The following is an 18,919-nucleotide window of genomic DNA, read 5'->3' as shown; positions in this document are numbered from 1 at the left end:
AAAAAGTTTTTCATTGTTTTTTTCTTCTAGGGAATTATTTAAGTTTTTACAAGATTCTGGACTTATATCTGAAGCTCAATGGAATGTCCAAAATGTAAAGGCCTTATGTGCCTTAAGAGTCATCAGTTTCCAGTGATAAAGTAAGATGGAAGTGTATTTTTTTAATGTAGAATTAGGAGCTTTGTAAAACTTAATTCACGATTTTCCAATAGCAAACTTTGATTTGCTGAAATCATGCATTTAACTTACGAGATGTGGAACTGAGTCGGGAGATATAATCAGGGGGTACAGGTTTAGTAATCAAACTGTGTGTGACTGGAGAAATTTCGTTTGTGAAGTTATTGCGGATTATATGGAGGCAATAATGTAATTTGTTTAATCAGTGAGAAAGTTTGGGAAACATAAATATCACAAAGGTCACCAAGTTGAGGGACAGGGGTCTTTGAAGGAATAGAGAGTTTCAGGCAAATGTTTCTTCATAGCTTTTGAAGATCGCACTGAAGTCACCCTCATAAATTGTGTCAAGGATTGTAACAAGCCAATCATTTCCGACTGTTGGGTCTTCTGAAAATGACTAGCCTAGTCACCTTCAGGTTAACCACTCTATTTTTTTTTGTCGAAGAAACTGGTGCACATACAAATACAATAAAATTGAATATATATGGCGACATATCAAAGTGAAACTTTCAACATACAGTGAGGTGAAAAAAAAGCTGACAACTATATGTTCGAAAAACAATCCAAATTTAATGGAACAAACCTAATGAATACGTTCCTGGAAATTGTCAGAGATATTTCATATTAAAAGTGCTGTTTTTTTGGAGAAAGAAATAGTTTCCATTCTGTTTTCAGTATTATTTATGTTTTTTTTTTTTTTAATGTAGCAAAAAAGTGAATTTTAAATAAATAAATTGTATCTGTTCTGTTTTCAATATTATTTGATTGTTTTTTAAGTATGACAAAAAATGTGTGTTTTCATAAAAGATGACTATTTTCCTTTGAACAAAAATACAGTACAGCATTCTATGAAGTGAGAGGTGTGAGTGTTTTCCTAATTTACCAATATTTTCCCTGGACCGAAAAAACAATCATGTTGGTCGTTTACAGTTAATTTTTAACTTTTTGTCTAAAAATTGGTTAATCGTACTTTCTTATGAGAGGATCAACCAGTCTTTTTAACAGTTGTCCTTTATTTCATCTGTTTCTTTTTGCTATTGACAGAATATTAACAGGAGGGCATTCACTGAAAATATTAATATATTTCAACCATGAATCATATAACTTTAAATTGCTTAAAAAAATTATTATGGGAAATACATTACACTTCCATTAGTTGAATACTTTTCCGGTAGCCAGTGGTAGAGTTTTGTACCTGTTGCTTTTGTTTACCTCCACTTTTAAGTAAGAGCAGCTGGAAAATATTTACAATTTGGATTGCTTGCTTAATTAGTTTGTGAGAACAAATGAGAGAAAGTCGAGCAAAAAGCAACTAAATTTCAAAAAGAGAGTTAATTATTAATTTGTAATATTAATGCAACACTAACCACTAAATCTTGAACTTATAAATAGCATATTTCTCTTTTAAAAATGTTAATGTTATTTTTTACTCATTTGTCTTTCCTTTTATTAGGAAGAGATGAGAAGGGAGGGACAGACTAAAGTGAGGAAAGTAATTTGGAAATCATGTACCTAAATGTGGTTGAGATAGGGGATGGGGAGGTGTAAGTAAATATAAAAAAAATTATTGTAAAAGATACGAATGTTCATGATGTTTGACTACCAGAAACCAGTTCAAAATTAGAAATCCTTTTGTGTACATGTAAATGATTTTTAACATACGAAATGTTTAATAATTGTTGAATGCAAATACATTTTTAAAGAAAACCTAGCAGTTACTTATACATTTAGTACAGTCCTGTGATAGGAGTTAGATGTAGAATATGGCTGGCTGGCATATGTGTTCCATAGGTGGCCTTGGGGAAAGGAAAAGGAAGATCAGAAGAATTGGTTGTACCATAAAATGGGCTAATACCGATCACTTTTAATCCATTTTGGTATGTAGTTCATTAGCATTTTCTTTAATATGTGCGTAATAAAGCCATTAATTATCTCCCAGTCTTTAAGTACCTGTAGATACATTTTTCATAATTTGACTAATTTTAATTATTTTATTTTTAAAAAATCAGTGATCAGTGTTACCTTATACAATGGGGTAATACCGATCACCTATTTAATTTCCCTCAGGATCGCTATCAAACTGTTGAAGGGGTTTTACCGATCGATAATTTATATTTTTAAAAAAGATTTAAAGAAAAATCAGTGATCAGTGTTAACTGGTAGAATGGGGTATTACTGATCACCTATTAAGTTTCCTTTATGATCACTATTAGAGTATGAAGGTGTTATACCGATCAGTATTTTAAGTTTAAAAAAATGTTTAAAAATTATTTTAATCTTAGGGCTTACAAATAACAATATACCATGCATTTTTCAAGAATACAAATTATAGAAATCATGGAAATCCGATTTTGGCATTACTCCTATATTTGTTTTCTTCCACTGCTCCAACACATGTCTCCATGCTGCCTTCAGTGGATGAGAGAATGCCACATCAAGTGGCTGGACATAAGTGAATTGTATTAGGTGGCAAGAACACATACCGTATCTTGTATTGTTTTCTTCACATAGCTTTATTATATTTATGGACAGATAACTAGATAAATTAACGCCGATTGTTTCTTTAGGCCTTTGTAATTTCTTTGCGTAGGAGAGAATCATCTTATAAAACCATTTCTCAGAAGTTCCTAGGTCAAACCAGCTGCTTTTATTGCGACCATATTCTGCACCAGTAATTCCACCTTCTGTCCAGGTATCATAGGGACGTGTGCTTCTATACACGGTGAGGTAAAGGGCCACCTGCAGCTGCCGCCACCATAACACTAAACTTGTTTTAGAGCTGTCCAAAATTTTCACTGGATGTTTCGAACCTCGCTTAACTATGATCTTACTCTGCCCTAGGTCATCACAAAAATTAGTTTGTTCGTAGTTTATCAGATTTGAAGGCTGAACTCCATTCAAGGCCTCTTCTAAATTAGGAAAGAATTGATTCATTGTGTCTCTCGTTATGAATGCTCTGGATCGCTTCTGTTTTCACTCATTCTGCTTGAGAGCTCCTTATTCCTAGTTAGGAATCCACGAAACCACTCATTTCCAGGACGATTATTCGTAAATCTTTTCTCCTCTTTTCATTTCCAGCTCAAGTAGTCCTGAACAACATCTCTTACATCCACTTCCTTCAAGGGAAATCTCCGAATGGACAATTTTCCATTCCTTACTGCCCGAACAGCATTATTCAAGTGAACTGGATTGTATCTACCACATCTCTGTAATGGTCCCGATTTTTTTTGTATAGGTCCACCCATGATCGGTGTTACCCTGGAACTTTTCCATTTCCTATATTAATTTCAAGTAGGTATGGGCTAATAATTATCCAACTTACGAATAATATAAGTAACTAAGTACACAACAAATTTTAACTCTCACCTACGTCACAAACCCTTCCAGTGAAGCAATAGAACTGAAGTTACACAAGGATATTATAGCAAGCAGAAAACGACTTGGCATCAACAATGGAAAATGAAACTTAATTAATACAGCTGCAAACCTTCACGCAGCTGGTTCATATCAGCCACATTGTTAGCTTCGTAAATAACGTATTCTCCGACATACCTCACGATATAATACAACAAGAGGTACAATCTTTTAACGAAAAAGCAAAATGATCGATATTATAATACTATATTGGAATTACCCTAACTTACGGTATATTTCATGTGAAATACTCAGGAAAAATTCCTTAAACACTCCTACACAAAAAAAAAACAAGATCTGGAATAACATACAAACTACATGGGAAGAGAACAAAAACCAAAAAGAGAGTCTACAGCTATTTTTTTTGCCTAACACCGGTCATGAATTTCTTGTGGCCCACTTGCATAAAATAGGCATTTATAATTCCAGTAACTGCACCATATGCACTGAAAAAGAAACAGTTGTGAACAAGGATCACCTTATGAAATGCATGAAACTTGTCCATCTACAGCCTCCAGTAAATTTGACCAAGCTATATTGGGAAGCCAGAAGACTGATGGCCCAGAATACAGCAGTCTGCCATTAGACAACAACACTCAGGTGGTTTTTCCCTTCCACAAAAGTAACCTCTGTTGGAGTTCAAATATTTGATTATTGTGATGTACTGAAGTACGTATGATATTTCCGTGCAGGAATTCTGCATTACCATGTGATGTATGATGGGTGGAGCGGAGAAAAATTCTCTCCAGCACCACGACTCCAACCCAGATTTTCAGCTCTACATGCTGATGCTTTATCCACTAAGCCACATCGGATTCCAGTTCCAGTGCCAGATTGAATCCTCTCAGTTTAGGTTCCACCTCTTAGTTTCCCTTTAGTGGCCAACCCTGATGTGTGACAGTGGCACAATGTCCAACACACTACTGGGTGTTCATTTCAAAGTGTCATGACGTCACTTGATGAGTCAGCGATTTGAAGTGAGTTTCGGCTTTTATGTCAGAAAGTTGCCTATTAATCAAGGCGTTCAATCTGAACTTGAGAACGTGTACAGTATAACTTGAACGTCGTAGCAACAGATGGTAGTCTGTACGGTCTGTGTGCTACGATAACCTCTTTCGAACTGTGTTTTGTGCGGGCAAGTCGTGCGCAGGGTATTTGTTATCATCGGTTGTGTAGCACAACATTCCACAACACAAATTAAATGCTCTGTATCCATGTTGATCGTCGAAATTAATGTCAACAAATACGTAAGTAATCGTCTTAACCCTCTTCCCATATCTCGACAGTAAGAAAAAACTCACCTCAGTACATGTTTTGAAACAGTTCACATTCCTGCCACTACCGGCGTTACCGTATGTATCGGTAAGTACTCTTCAGAATGAACGCCGTACTTTCTAGGCAACTTCTCTGGCACATAGGTAATACACCTCTGCGGAAGTGTAGGAAGATTGAATTCTCTAGGCTCATCGACTATCCACATGACGGCATACAGTGAGCCATGACACACTTTGAACTGAACACCCAGTATGTGCAGAGCGCTCATTACAAGTGACTAAGTGGCCGGGATCCAACGGAATGAACACTGTCTTAAATTCAAGACATTGTGCCACTGTCACACATCTGTGATACAGTGCATGAGAGTTGGCCACAAAAGGGAAACTAAGAGGTGGAACTTAAACTGAAAGATTCAATCCGACATCGGAACTGGAATCCAGTGTGGCTTAGTGGATAAAGCGTCAGCACATAGAGCTGAAAACCTGAGTTTGAGTCCCAGTGTCAAAATTTTTCTCTGCTCCACCCATCATTCAAATATATGAATTTATAATGTTATAATGATCATATGGCAACTACGAAAGTAATACCAAAATATTAAATATTTCAAATGATTGTCATGCTTGACTTCTTAAGTATTTACATGAAAATAAAGATAAAAATCAGCTCCCAAACATTCAGTGAAAGTGAATATGGTGCAAGAAGAAAGAGCTGCCCACTTTGACTACAGTAATAGGAGGTGAGTAAGTGGCCAGTTTCACATTCTACATGGGCGATTCAATAAGTAATGCACATCATTTATTTGCTCTGCTGCCTTTCAATGGAAAATAACGAAATTTTATACACATCATCTTTAAAACTTTCTGCATTTCGTAATATAGTTTCGCCGTTTTCCATTGGATGGCTGTGATGTAGTTTAGTTTTAAAATGGCGACTGCACGTGAAACACGTACAAAGCAGAGAGCTGTAATTGAATTTCTCTTTGTGGAGCAGGAAACAATTGAAAACATACACAGGCACTTACAACATGACTATGGGGATCAAGCAGTGGATAGGAGTACTTTCAGTTGTTGAGTTAGCAGTGTCAGCGATAGAATGTGGTAAAGCAAGGATTCTGATTAAGACATTGCCAGCTCGTGAAACAATGAACTCGGAGGTTTACATCAAGACTGAAGAAGTTGAAAAGATGATTTAGGCGTGTTCGTCTTCATAAAGAGGTCAATAAAATTCTCCTTCTCCATGACAATGCGAAGCAAAACAAGTGTGTGCACTCATCAAGAAATCACAAAACTTGAGTGGACTGTCCTTCCTCATCCGCCCTACAGTCCGGATCTCGCACCATCTGACTTTCATTTGTTTGGTCACCAGAAGGATGTGATCTGTGGGAAGCGATATGATGATGATGAGCAAGTCGTAAGAGACTTCAGGACGTGGCTGAGAGGAAGACCAACTGAATGATACCGAGATGACATACAGACTGTAACATCTAGATGACGTAGGGCCACAGGTTTGAATGGGACTGCGTGGAAAAATTGGTATTTGTCAGTGGCGTAGCATGAAATTTTGAGTAGGGGAAGCTAACTCAAGTTGTCTTTCATGCAATATGAGAAAACGTATTACAAAAATACAGTCTTAAAATAAATAGTAGTCAATGTCAAGTCAGCAGTCGAAGATTGGTTGGAACATCGTAACACCAATAAGGCATGACCTCAAATGATACGTAGTAAAATATGATTTCACGGTTTACACATATCTCTTAACAAATAGACACGTATAAGTACAACATTAGCTCACTTCCTGTCATACTTAGAGAAATCACAATATTAGTATCATTACGTAAGTATGCGTCTGTCTTTTGGTTGTGTCCTTCATTGACAGCAAGAGAGTCAATCATTTCTTTTTTAAATCACACTTTTATTCGTAAGTCAGTCTTAATAATACAATTGTCCTAAAAGTTCAAGTAAATTAGTGTCAGGAACTGTTATTTCGCTCATTATTTATTATATCAGCCACAAAGCACACTAACACTTCAACTGAACACAACTGACGAAAAGGGATAACTTGGAAACTACTTATTTTAAATGTTAAAGCTAGCTTCTTGGCTTCTTGCGAGCCTTGCGACTAGGGTAGTTTAGTTAGAAAGGGGTGGATTACACAGAAGAAACCAGTCTGCTTGGAAGCTGGTGTGTGCAGGCTTCTTGTTTACTGCTGCATCACAAATCATCCTGAGCTGCCGCATCACAATATTTAACGCTTAAATATAAATTCTATTAAAATTAATAAATAATTTTGTCCATAAACTGCAGGTTTATTATGAAATTATTATTAACTGGGGAAGCTAAGCTTTTTAGCTTACATTGACGCTACGCCACTGGTATTTGTAGACAATTAATTAGGGAATAATGTGGTATATTTGGATTTGTAATAAAACAAACTTTGAATGAGAAAAAAATGATGTGCATTACTTATTGAACTGCGTAGTACCTATCTTTTACACATCATTTTAGTCATCCATTATTTCATGTTTAACAGTAATTACAAGACTTCGAAAATGTAGGCTGTGTCTCATAAAATTACAGTAGAACTTGGTTATAACGACATCCAAGGGACCTTGAAAGTTATGTTGTTATAAACGAGTGTCGTAGTAACCGAGATTCATATTATCAGTCTAGTGAGGTGGAAAATGAAAAATAATAAACATAATTAGGCTTATTTTAGATTTATGTATTCACTTTTAAGCATACCATGAACACAATAAATATATGTACAATTATAAATACAGTATTCTGTATTAAAACAGTTTGTTCATTACTCACCAAACTTATTTACTGAGGAGTGAAGTAATCAGTCTGTTGCCTCCTACTTGCCCAATATACACTTTCTAAATTAAATTCTATGCTCATTACTTCAGTTGCAATTTCACTGCTCCTTCTCCTAGCTTCATACTCCCTCCTCTGGCTTCATGGAAATGTTCACAATTCTAATGACTTCTAAAGTGTCACTCACTTCTTTTAGTGGTCATACTGCGTTAAAATGCGTGCACTTAGTGAAAACTTCCTGTCGAAACTGACTGCATGCAGGTACCATTAATACCGCATGAATTTGGGCGGATTACAATGGGGTGGGGAATCTGCCTGCATTCCAGAGGTCTATGATAGGAGGGAACAGTAAAGGATTTGACAGATTTCAGCAAAATATTTCTTAAAATACTTTGGTTCTTAGAAAATTGTATTCCAAACTGAGGTAGAAAATGACGTTATATGCGAGGTAGACGCATATATGTTTGTCGTATTAAGCAAGATAGAAAAGCAAATGTCTTATGGGGAATTATTTGGACCACAGAATATTTGACGTTATAGGCGAGGTGTCGCACAAAACGAGGTCGCTATAACCAAGTTCTACTGTATATCAAACTAAGTATTACATTTCATATTCCATCATCATCCATTTAACTACAAGGCCAAATGGCCTGAGTCTCAATGCTAAATTTTCAATCCACCTCTTCTTTGGGCGGTCCAAGAATCTCTTCCCAAGTGGACAGTAATGATAAAGAAGCACAACTTTAGGGATTCTATGTGGATGCTGTTGCTCTCATAAATTTAGTTTTGTTGACTGTAATTCGATTTACGTCTTTCTCATTGTCCATGCCTCACTTCCGTAACATAGTTAAGATGTTGCAAATGTTTTTATAATTGTATTCTTTGTGCCATAACAGGGAACGTTTTAATTTTCTCGTAATGATACTGCAATTGCAAATTTATTAGAGATATCTAATTCAGTGGTTCCCAAAATGTGGGTTGCAATAGGTTCAACATTCCATCAATAGGTATAGTTGCTCCAAAAAAAAAAAGATAGAGCATGCTCTTGATAGCACATATGACAGAATCCTGATGCTGCATTCACACTAGCACGTTTTCTGCATTTCAGGTAAGTTTATATGTTAACAGGATCCTTATTCGAATATGAAAGAAAGAGAAATAAAGAACAAGTGGGAGAGCTGCGTGATGGCTACGCAGTTAGAGGTACAATACTGATTTGGATTGACTGATGACAGTTGAAGACTGGCGTAGGTTCAAATCTTCCTAACATTTTTTTTTTTTAATTGAGCTCATTCCACGTTATGAGATGTGGATCCATATAAAGAGAGTATAATAAATATAAGTATACTTTACTCATAAGTTTAATTTTTGGCTGTGGGCTCTAGAACTATGCAAGAAAGAAAAAAAAAGGAGGGGGGAAATAAATGCCAGTCTTAAGACGTGAGTTCCGTCTCTACCCGAGACAAACAAAAAATTAATAAGATGCTGCTGTAAGACCTCTCGAAATCGATTGGGCATAGAAGCAGCGAGGTTTTCAAAGTAAGTCTCTTTGAGAGCGAGTTTTTCCCAAAGCCTGAGTACCATCGGCCAGAGCATTTTTGAAGAGTCTTCTTCATTAGTTTCCAGACATTCTCAATGGGGTTCAGGTCAGGAGAATTCGGAGGCCAAGGTGTCACTTTGCTGCCGATTAAATCACTGCTGAACCATAAATTATGTATGAACTGGATGGTTATTCTGTTGGAAGTGAATAAACTGTCTTTGAGGATAATTTAGATCAAGAGTGGAATCAACCAAAGACTTGGAAGGTCTTGATATATCGCGTCATTGAGAGTTCCAGAAGTCTCAGTAGCATCCCTCCACTGTGAGACGTCATCCAACTCCAGCAATGAATACTAAAACGTCCACTTCTGTGAGTATGTATTTAGGATCATACGTGGTGTTGGATTCACAGTATACATGGTGAAGAATACATCCTCACATGCAAAGCTAAGCATTTCCATGGCATATGCGAGGCGATCAAATATTTGAGCATCTGTCAAATAGACCTTTCTAGCGGTGACGTAGTTTTTAAGTCCTGCTTCCCTAAGTCAGTTACAAACAATCTGTACCGAACCAGGAAATGAAGATAAAGCTCAGTCTGACAGCAGATTGAAAGGGGTTCACCTTAACTGCTGTCAAGAGAACCTCATCTTGCTCCCTATTAGAGATGAATGGACAGCCTGTAGAATGCCTCTTTGGTATCTGAGAACTATTCCGATAAAGCTTGGCTCATTGCCTAGCTGTAGAAACAGGAACATCATGTCTCCGACTGGCCTCAGTTGTCGAAAATGCTGCCCTCACAAGAGCTAAAACTGCTGACCTTTCTCTGAGCTCCACATTTCAGGAATGATCATAAACATAGTTCTGCCACCATCTAGCGACAAATATGACAACATAAGATTATAATTTCACTGTTTTTAAATGTTATTCAAACATTGCATTAGAACACACAAAAGAAATCTGCTCAATTTTCATAATACACACTAAAGAATTAAACATTAAGATTAATTAACTTTTCGCAAAATATTTTTAAGTAGGTTATTTTACGACGCTTTATCAACAACTTAGGTTATTTAGCATCTGAATGAGATGAAGGTGATAATGCTAGTGAAATGAGTCCGAGGTCCAGCACCGATAATTACCCAGCATTTGCTCATATTGGGTTGAGGAAAACAGCATTTGCTCATATTGGGTTGAGGAAAACAGCATTTGCTCATATTGGGTTGAGGAGAAACCTCAACCAGGTAACTTGTCCTGACCAGGAATCGAACCCGGGCCACCTGGTTTCGTGGCCAGACCCGCTAACCATTACTTCACAGGTGTGGACCGCAAAATATTATCTTTATCAACCAAAAACGTCATCTATGAGATGAAGTGGAAAATTTATCTTGAACGTGGGGGGCAAAAAAGTAATGGACTGAAATCAAACTCGCGATCTTCAGATTTGTTTCTCTATGTCTTAACCATCTATGCTAAACTTACACATTTAAGAGTAGAGCTGCTGTGTATCATACTACTAAATGTTGACAGATATACCTAATTAAAAGTGATGTGTGTATTTCTTAATATGTGATTAAATTGAGCTAATTTAAAGGTCAATCAATTAAATTCAACCATTTCATTCAGCAGAATAATGTAATAAAGTTAAGGACAGAGGGAAAGGTTTCAAATAACACAATATTATTTTCCGTATAGTGTGAACAGATAGAGATGATATAACGCATGTGCAGATGTGCCGAAGAGATACTTTGAAAATATTATGCACTCAGTCTTTTTTTGGAGTGACTGTACATAATTCATGAGTGTAGCACAACTGTTTAAAAACGAATTCAGTAGCCTGTCCACTTGTGACTGTTTTAATTGTTTCGAGTTTTTTTCTGGAAAATACTCAAAAAGCTCATAGAATTGTGCAAACTTAATTGCATGTCCTCAAAAACAAACTCGGTGTTTGTGGGATCATACCTAGGTAGCTAAATTTTCCATGACTTCTTGAAAACGCTAGAATGAATCAATTTTTTTTTTATTTTTTTTTGTCAAATGATATTGACCAGAAATCAAGTTTCTTCTTAAATCCGTCGCTTTTATCTCTGGATGTTGCAAACCACTATTCAAAGTGTTTAAATTTTCGAAAATAACAGCAGGAAAGCAATGTAAGAAGCCAAAGAAAATTAGAAAATAGCTTTGCATATTCCAATTTCTCATCCTACAGGTACCAGTAAAATAATGGTATCCACTAATTTTGAGCAAAAGCATTGTCGTTTTCAATTTTACGTGGATATGTATTTTTCAAATGGGATTAAGTACTAGTATTGTAGTGGGGGGGGGGGGGTCGCAAACAAATGTCTCGTCCAAAAGTGGGCCGTGCCTTCAGAAAGTTTGGGACTCACTAATCTAATTCATAAAAGAATGATAACTTATATCCGAAATATGTAATATCACTTAGCCTTTCAATTAGTTCAGTTTTTTGCACAAATTTTACTTAAAGCAGAATATTACCCACAAAAAGCCATAATTTTTGTTTCCAGAAAAAACTTCTGTTATGGTCTGGACATCAGAAAATATATTTTTTTTAAACTAACTTCGAAAAATCTATTCATTTATATTTTAAATAAGAAACAAACATCAGACAAACTCAGGATAATACAAACTCTTTTCATGACTCAAAAATCAGGATCAAACACATAGTCCAGTCCTTTTGTAAACAGGAATTCCTGAAGAAAAGCGAAGGTAAACCTTGAAACATTCTGCTAGATAGTACTGGTAATAACATCCCAGATTTACCACGAAAAAAGATTATTGCTGATTGTGTCGTGTTTATGGAACTTATTATTAGTGATAGTGCTGTACGGGACTGGTGCAGAAAATTTAAGAATGGACATGAAGATGTGAGTTCATTTGTGTATTTTTTGTATTAGAAAATTATTGTGCATTACTTTCCTATCCATCCTTGTACAATGTATAAAATTATAAAATATAAGCCTAATCGTATTACAAATAAAACTCTTAAATTTGAAATCAGTTCTTAGGTTACCGGTATTGCTAAATTTTTATAAAACGGGACAATTAATGCTTTTATGGAATAATGACGGGACGTATCTAAAGCATTGTGCCTCCTCAAACTGCTGCCATCTCGCCATCTGTGAGCGCCATTATACTACGCCACTCCACACTATTTTGGGTGAATATTATTGCAATTAAATATTATTGAAATTGGCAGTGGAAAGTTACAGTAGAATGATGAAGGGAAACGGGAGAACCCCGAGAAAATGCTCAAGAATTTAAGACCCTAGCCCCCAAGCCTCGTCAAGAACAGAGACTTCTCTTCTAAAAATATACATTCGGATTCAGGGTTGAATATAGCGTATGACATTCCATCAAAATTAGTCATATTTTATTTAGAGTCGTATTACTTCCTCGAATAAGAAAAATTGCGAGATATCTCTTATAAACATTAATAGAAACGATAATATCAGCGTATACATTACTCAACGCTGCATATGCGGTTGAACATGCAGGAAATGAATCATGCGAGCTGTTGATATGTTTTGACGAGCACCCATTCTGCCCGCTCTTCCTGATAAGGTCATGAGTTGTCTTGTGACAGTTACATGGAAGGTGACGTGTAAGCAGTAGTAATTGTTTGTAGTTAAAATTCTGAAATAAATTAAGTTAATAAGTACAAATCACATGCTACGTGAACTTAATATTATTTCTTTTGTACATAATGTTACAAAAACGCTTGACAAGCACTGGTAATGCTATAGAATTAATTAACTTCCAGTTTGTGTATTACGATTTTTGATATGATACATACAGATTATAAGGTAGGCCTAATAGATTCGTAAGCTCAAACCTTTTTGTATTATACAAATATCGAGTAACCACATCCTATCTGTAAATTCAAATGTTACTGTACTTATGCCTACACCTGTATTTAGGCCTATAAATTGAATATTCACTGAGCATATTATAATTTGCACTCTAATACTGGCCTGGCTTCCCTTGTGAAAATTGGGATAATTGTGTATTTCTGTCACTGGTTTAGGCGCATTTAGGCCTAGGCTATAATTATGATTAAGAAGTGTCAGTCAAGAAGTAAAAAGTTTGCTCTGTCTTTATTTGATTTTTTGTAATTTTATCTGTTTCGTGATAGAATATTGGCTCTGTTGACCACCCAGAGGTCCATATTATGGAACTGTGGGATGAGCGAGTTTTCATGTCAAGGATCAGTGCCAGGTTAGGTTTTGTTTATTCAGGGTTTTGGTATGCCTTACATACATACATACATACATATACATACATACTCTTTTTGATAGCGAGTTTTCGTAAGTTCGGAGATCAGTGACATTAGGTTTGGTTTGTTCAGGTTTTTGGTGTGCCGTGCATAGTCTACGTTCTTTTGGTAGATGGACAGAAAGCGAGTTATCCTAAAGTCGAAGGTCAATGACAGGTTTGGTTTGTTCAAGTTTATGATATACAGTCTTGCATATTACGCGTTTTGTAGATATTGTAGTTATACAAATAAAAGTATGCCTATAACTTTTGCTATGTTTGTGAAAACAAAATTTTCTTCTGTAGAAATTGCCCAATTTAGTGATTTTTAAAATTTGTGATGTATTGTTTAGGTTTAGAAATTTAAACTGTTTTTTCCGTCATTTTTCAGAACCGGTAATTTTGAGTTTTGAAAAATCATGAAATAGCCAATGGCCATTTTTTTTAAGATAAATAAAAAAAAATGCCATTATGACAGGCTATAGTTTTTACCAAATGTAGAACAAATGTCAGTTTCAGTCTTCCTCAGAATCATCGGTGCATATTTTACGATGGCATAGAATGAATAATGTGTAACGGTCCACACCCCACCTTAAGTCAAACATAGCTTGAGCACTTAATTAACTAAATCTCTAATCTATTTATTATTTCAAATAATGTGCTTATCACGTGAACCTTCAAACAGAACTGCCCTCAGGGTTGAAAGATTATAGGCAAACTTACACTCTTTAATTTAAAATTTCATTATTTTCAGTAAAACTATGTGTTAGGACGTCCGTGTGTTACTACCCCCGGTTGTAATTGAATTTGACTGATTACCAGGAAGCTAGCAGAAGTTATATTTTAATAATTAAAATATTGCTGTAGCATTGTACACACCTTTACCACTGTGGCTGTATAACAGAGAAGAGAGTTAAGTTAAATAAATTATATTGCACCCAAAAATTTAGAATTAATCCTTGAAATTTATATTTTTGTATTATTTTTTTTTTTTTTAAGGTTAGGGGTGTTTGAGATAGGCTAAGATGCTTGGGAAAATATTTGGTGCTAAGAGGAATGAAGTTACAGGAGAATGGAGAAAGTTACACAACACAGAACTGTATTCTTAACCTGACATAATTAGGAACATTAAATCCAGACATTTGAGATGGGCAGGGCATGTAGCATGTATGGTCGAATCCAGAAATGCATATAGAGTGTTAGTTGGGAGGCGGGAGGGAAAAAGACCTTTGGAGAGGCAGAGACGTAGATGGGAGGATAATATTAAAATGAATTTGAGGGAAGTGGGATATGATTGTAGAGACGGATTAATCTTCTCAGGATAGGGACCCACAGTGGACTTATGTGAGGGCGGCAATGAACCACGGGGTTCCTTAGAAGCCATAAATAAGTAAGGCCTAATTCGTTAATCTGCAAAACTAACTTAGTACCTACCTTTGATATGCAGTCAATGGGAAGACTTTGAGAAAAATGGTTTATGTCATATTTTAAGATACCAATATTCATTTAACAGTTATGTAAAGGAACATGAAAAATATAACGAAGAAATTGATTTAGAGGCTGGTTTCAGACTTGAAAATCAAATATCTTCTTCTGCCTGGCCTGGAACTTTTTTTCCTATTTACCATTCCTTCCAGTGCATCCTTCAGTAGGCAAGTCCTTTCGTAGCTATGGCCCAGCCATTTTTTCCTCTTCCTGATCAGTTTCAGCATTATTCTTTCTTTCTTCACCACTTTTTCTGGCACAGCATCATTTCTTATTCTGTCTGTCCATTTCACATGCTCCATTCTTCTCCATATCCACATTTCAAATGCCTGCAGTCAATTTTCTTCACTTCGTCGTGATGTTCATGTTTTTGCCCCATACAGTGCCACACTCCACGCAAAGGACTTCACTAGTCTCTTCCTTAATTATTTTTCAAAAGGTACACAGAAGATGCATTTTTCAAAAAGTACGCAGCAGATGCTCCTTTCTCTATTAAAAGCTTCCTTTGCCATTGCTATCCTCCTTTTGACTTCTTGGCAGCAGCTAATGTTATTCCTATAGTACATCCCAAGTATTTGAAGTTGTCCAAACGTTTCAGATATAATAGCTGTAAAAGAAAAGAGTTATTAAAAGATAGAAAAATCACAGAATTAACAAACAATTCAAATTTGGCAGATATGCATTCTCAAGACTAACAGATAATAACATTTTGGATTTAGTTAGAAATTACTTAACGATCTTCTACATTTCAAAATTTAATAGTTTTGAGGGATTGACAAAAGAATATTGTGAGATTAAATTAAGAAATGAAGGCTTGCCAACTAGAGAAGGCTTATATGAACTATATAAATATTTCTGCTGTGAAAGAGGAATGGAGGAAAATAACATCATTGAATATACTGTAAACTTATTGTGCATTGTGTAACTAGAAAATAAATTCAGCCTAAGGGAACGCAAGGTGAAATTACTAAATCTAACAGTTTTCATTTTTTTTCTCAAAGACCAAGGACACCAGAATAAAATTATGTGACAAGTTTCCTTATTAAGATGCAATAAAGGGCAGGAATTTTTTTCAACATGATTTTCTTTAATTTTCGACATGTGGAACCATTTATAAAAGTATTCCCACATGGTTCTAACGTTTACCTTCTTTTTTTTTCTGATAGCTATGGACTTCATCTTGTTTGCATCTGTCTTCATCCCATACTGCTCACAGCTGTCATTTAGCTCCAGTAATATATTATTTAGTGTAATCTCCTCTCCTGCTAACAACGCCATATGTTGCAGAAACCAATTACAGAACTGAATTTTAGCATTGCTATCAGGATTATTCAGTCTTTGACTTACTCAAATCTTATAGCCCTATGGTTACAGTTTCAGTAATGTTGTAGTTGTATGTGCGGATTCACGTGAAATGGCACACTATGCTTCTCTTGGACTTCTTTCTATAGTCTTTCAGTTTCGTTCAATTTCTCCTTTGTTAAAACAGTTCTTCTATTTTCTTTCTTGTCCAGTGCCAAACTTAAAACAAATCTCTTTATAACTGACTGGCCTGAGATGTTTATTCCAGACAGTTTCTCACAAATTTAAATTGACACTATTGATTCTGTTTATAAGTAGCAAGTATCCATTAATAACATGCTCTACTGCACAATGTACTTGTTTTAGACTTAGCTCGACTGTGATAAATACAGAATAGTGTGATAGGTACAGCGTCAGTCTGATCATCCGAGTACTGGGATTCATGTGTGAACTCCCCATATGAATTTTCCAGAGCAGTGGGGTCGTTCGAGATTGGAATTCCTGTACCAACTCTGAAACACAAGATTTCGTATTACCGTATTTACTCACAGAATTCACGCACCTGAATTTTTATCATATTTTTAAAATTACATCCTGGAATATTTCACGCATTGGCCGGTAATATTTTATATTTTTTTTTTTTTTCAAGAACGTTCCATACTGAGAGAAATTTCCTTTAATATCTTTGAATGGCCGATTTAGCATTGCTCCCTGCTACACTGAGGGTCTTAATCTAGTGTCAGTGGAGAGGCTCCAGTCCGATTTTTCTGCTACTTTATGGCCGATACTCTCACGAAAAAATCCATTTCGCATTGTCCTCAACTGCAAGACACAATACATCTCTGACCCCTGTAAGGCATTTTGGGAATTTTCTGTACCTGCGGACTATAGAAATATCGGTAAAAGTGTGTGTTGTAAAGTTAAATAGCATATGATGAAATCCAGTGTAGGATGCCCATTTTTTCCTTGTAAGTTTTTGTATTAGCTATTCTGTAATTTTCCTCGCATAAATCACGCATCCCCATTTTAGAACACAAAATTATGTCAAGAAATTGCGTGAATTACGCGAGTAAATACGGTATAACTTAGTCTGAAGTGTTCTGTACTTCCAATGTTTGCATAACCATTTTATATGTTAATGAATGTAAATCAGATGCACCACATCATGCATTACATTAGAGACAGATTGGCTACTAGTTAGACACAATGTAGCTATGATTGTACAACATTATCATTTTAATACGTACTTGTACCTGTAGTGACAGCTAATTTTTGTAGTTAATCCCATTTTACAGTGCCTACCAAGGTACAGCTATTGAAGGGAAGTTTGACCTAACTCTGTACTATTTTGGAAGGTTCTTTCGTGAGGAAATTGCAACCCACCCATCCAACATACAGAATCACAATTGATAACCCATATCATTCGTCTTGCTGAATATTTTAGACTCTAACAGTTTAGTTTCATCATCAGTATTTTGCAACTTAATTTTTCAGATGATGTGATGGAGGGTGGAGAGTTAGCAGTGAGAGACGTTGCTGACCTCTTGCATGCGCAGTATGCCATTGTTACAGGTGAGTTAACGGAGTTGTCTGATAATCACAAGGAAACTGTTAATGACCTCATGTAGAAACTGCTCCTCAAACTACTCACATAGGTAGACAAAAAAAATATCAGTTTTTATTAATCATATGAGTTGCGTTAAGAACCAATCGCGCTAATTTCGAGAAAGTAGTTATGTTATAGAGATGGGTAAAAAAAGTTGGAACAGTTTATTTGAAACTGTTTCATATCGAAACAGTTTCGCGATATAACCTGTTCCAACTGTTCCAAAGAGTGTTACATTGCTCCGTTAATAACTTCAATGTTCCACATGGTTCCAACAGATAAACAGTTTAGTTTCTAAACAGTTTTTCTCTTCTTTGTTGTCTGCAAAGGCCATGTGTAGCGCTATCATTGACCTCCAATCGAAAGTAGATACAATATTATCCATGTCCCACACGACCTTCGTGCAACAGTAGCCTATGTAGGACTGCGCAATTTAATTCTACGAATCAAATTCCCTAATAAATCTCCTAATTATTAGCTGTCCATTGATGGAGAATATGTTCATGGTGCCCTGACATACTGTTAATTATTAATATACCGCGAAAAATATCATCGGCTGTCATCCATATTAAACTCTCCTAGGGTTATTTTTACTAAAATCGATTTATTTTAAATTGTAGTTATTTACTTAGTAACCTACGAAAACTATCTTTCGTTGTCATAGTACACTGAACAGGTGATTTAAAGGCGATTCAAGGGCCTTGAAACATGTTCCCGAAGCAGATGAGAGGTTCAAACAGTTGGAACAGTTGGCACTGATGTTGTAAACATATTCTTATGAAACTGTTATTTTGGAACAGTTTCGTTCATGAAACAGTTACAGTCGAAACTGTTTCTTAAAAAGAACAGTTTATCCAATCTCTATTATGTTATCATACATGTGAATCCCCACACTGTCACGTGATATGCGACATAGGATCGTGTCCTAACATGCTTTGCTACCAGACGCGCTAAATTTCGAGAGAGGATAATTATGTTATCATGCTTATCATGCATGTGACCCCCACACTGTCACGTAACATGCGAGATGAGA

The 18,919-nt window shown here is 35.8% G+C and overlaps 1 protein-coding gene across 1 annotated transcript in view; it reads left to right on the top strand.

Moving 5' to 3' along the window:
• The first annotated feature begins 12,822 nt into the window (after positions 1-12,822).
• Positions 12,823-18,919, top strand: part of LOC138696892 (guanine nucleotide exchange factor DBS) — a 57,584-nt gene continuing 51,487 nt past the window's right edge. Inside the window, exons 1-2 of the mRNA XM_069822359.1 lie at positions 12,823-13,045; positions 17,775-17,852. Of these exons, the coding sequence (XP_069678460.1) occupies positions 17,783-17,852 (70 nt within the window). The 5' untranslated portion in view covers positions 12,823-13,045; positions 17,775-17,782. The remainder of the gene's footprint in view (positions 13,046-17,774; positions 17,853-18,919) is intronic.

The sequence above is a fragment of the Periplaneta americana genome, chromosome 3 (assembly GCF_040183065.1).
Source record: "Periplaneta americana isolate PAMFEO1 chromosome 3, P.americana_PAMFEO1_priV1, whole genome shotgun sequence".
Classification (NCBI taxonomy): Eukaryota; Metazoa; Arthropoda; class Insecta; order Blattodea; family Blattidae; genus Periplaneta; species Periplaneta americana.
The sequence above is the reverse complement of the archived record's forward strand: the minus strand, read 5'-3'. Positions and strand labels throughout refer to the sequence as shown.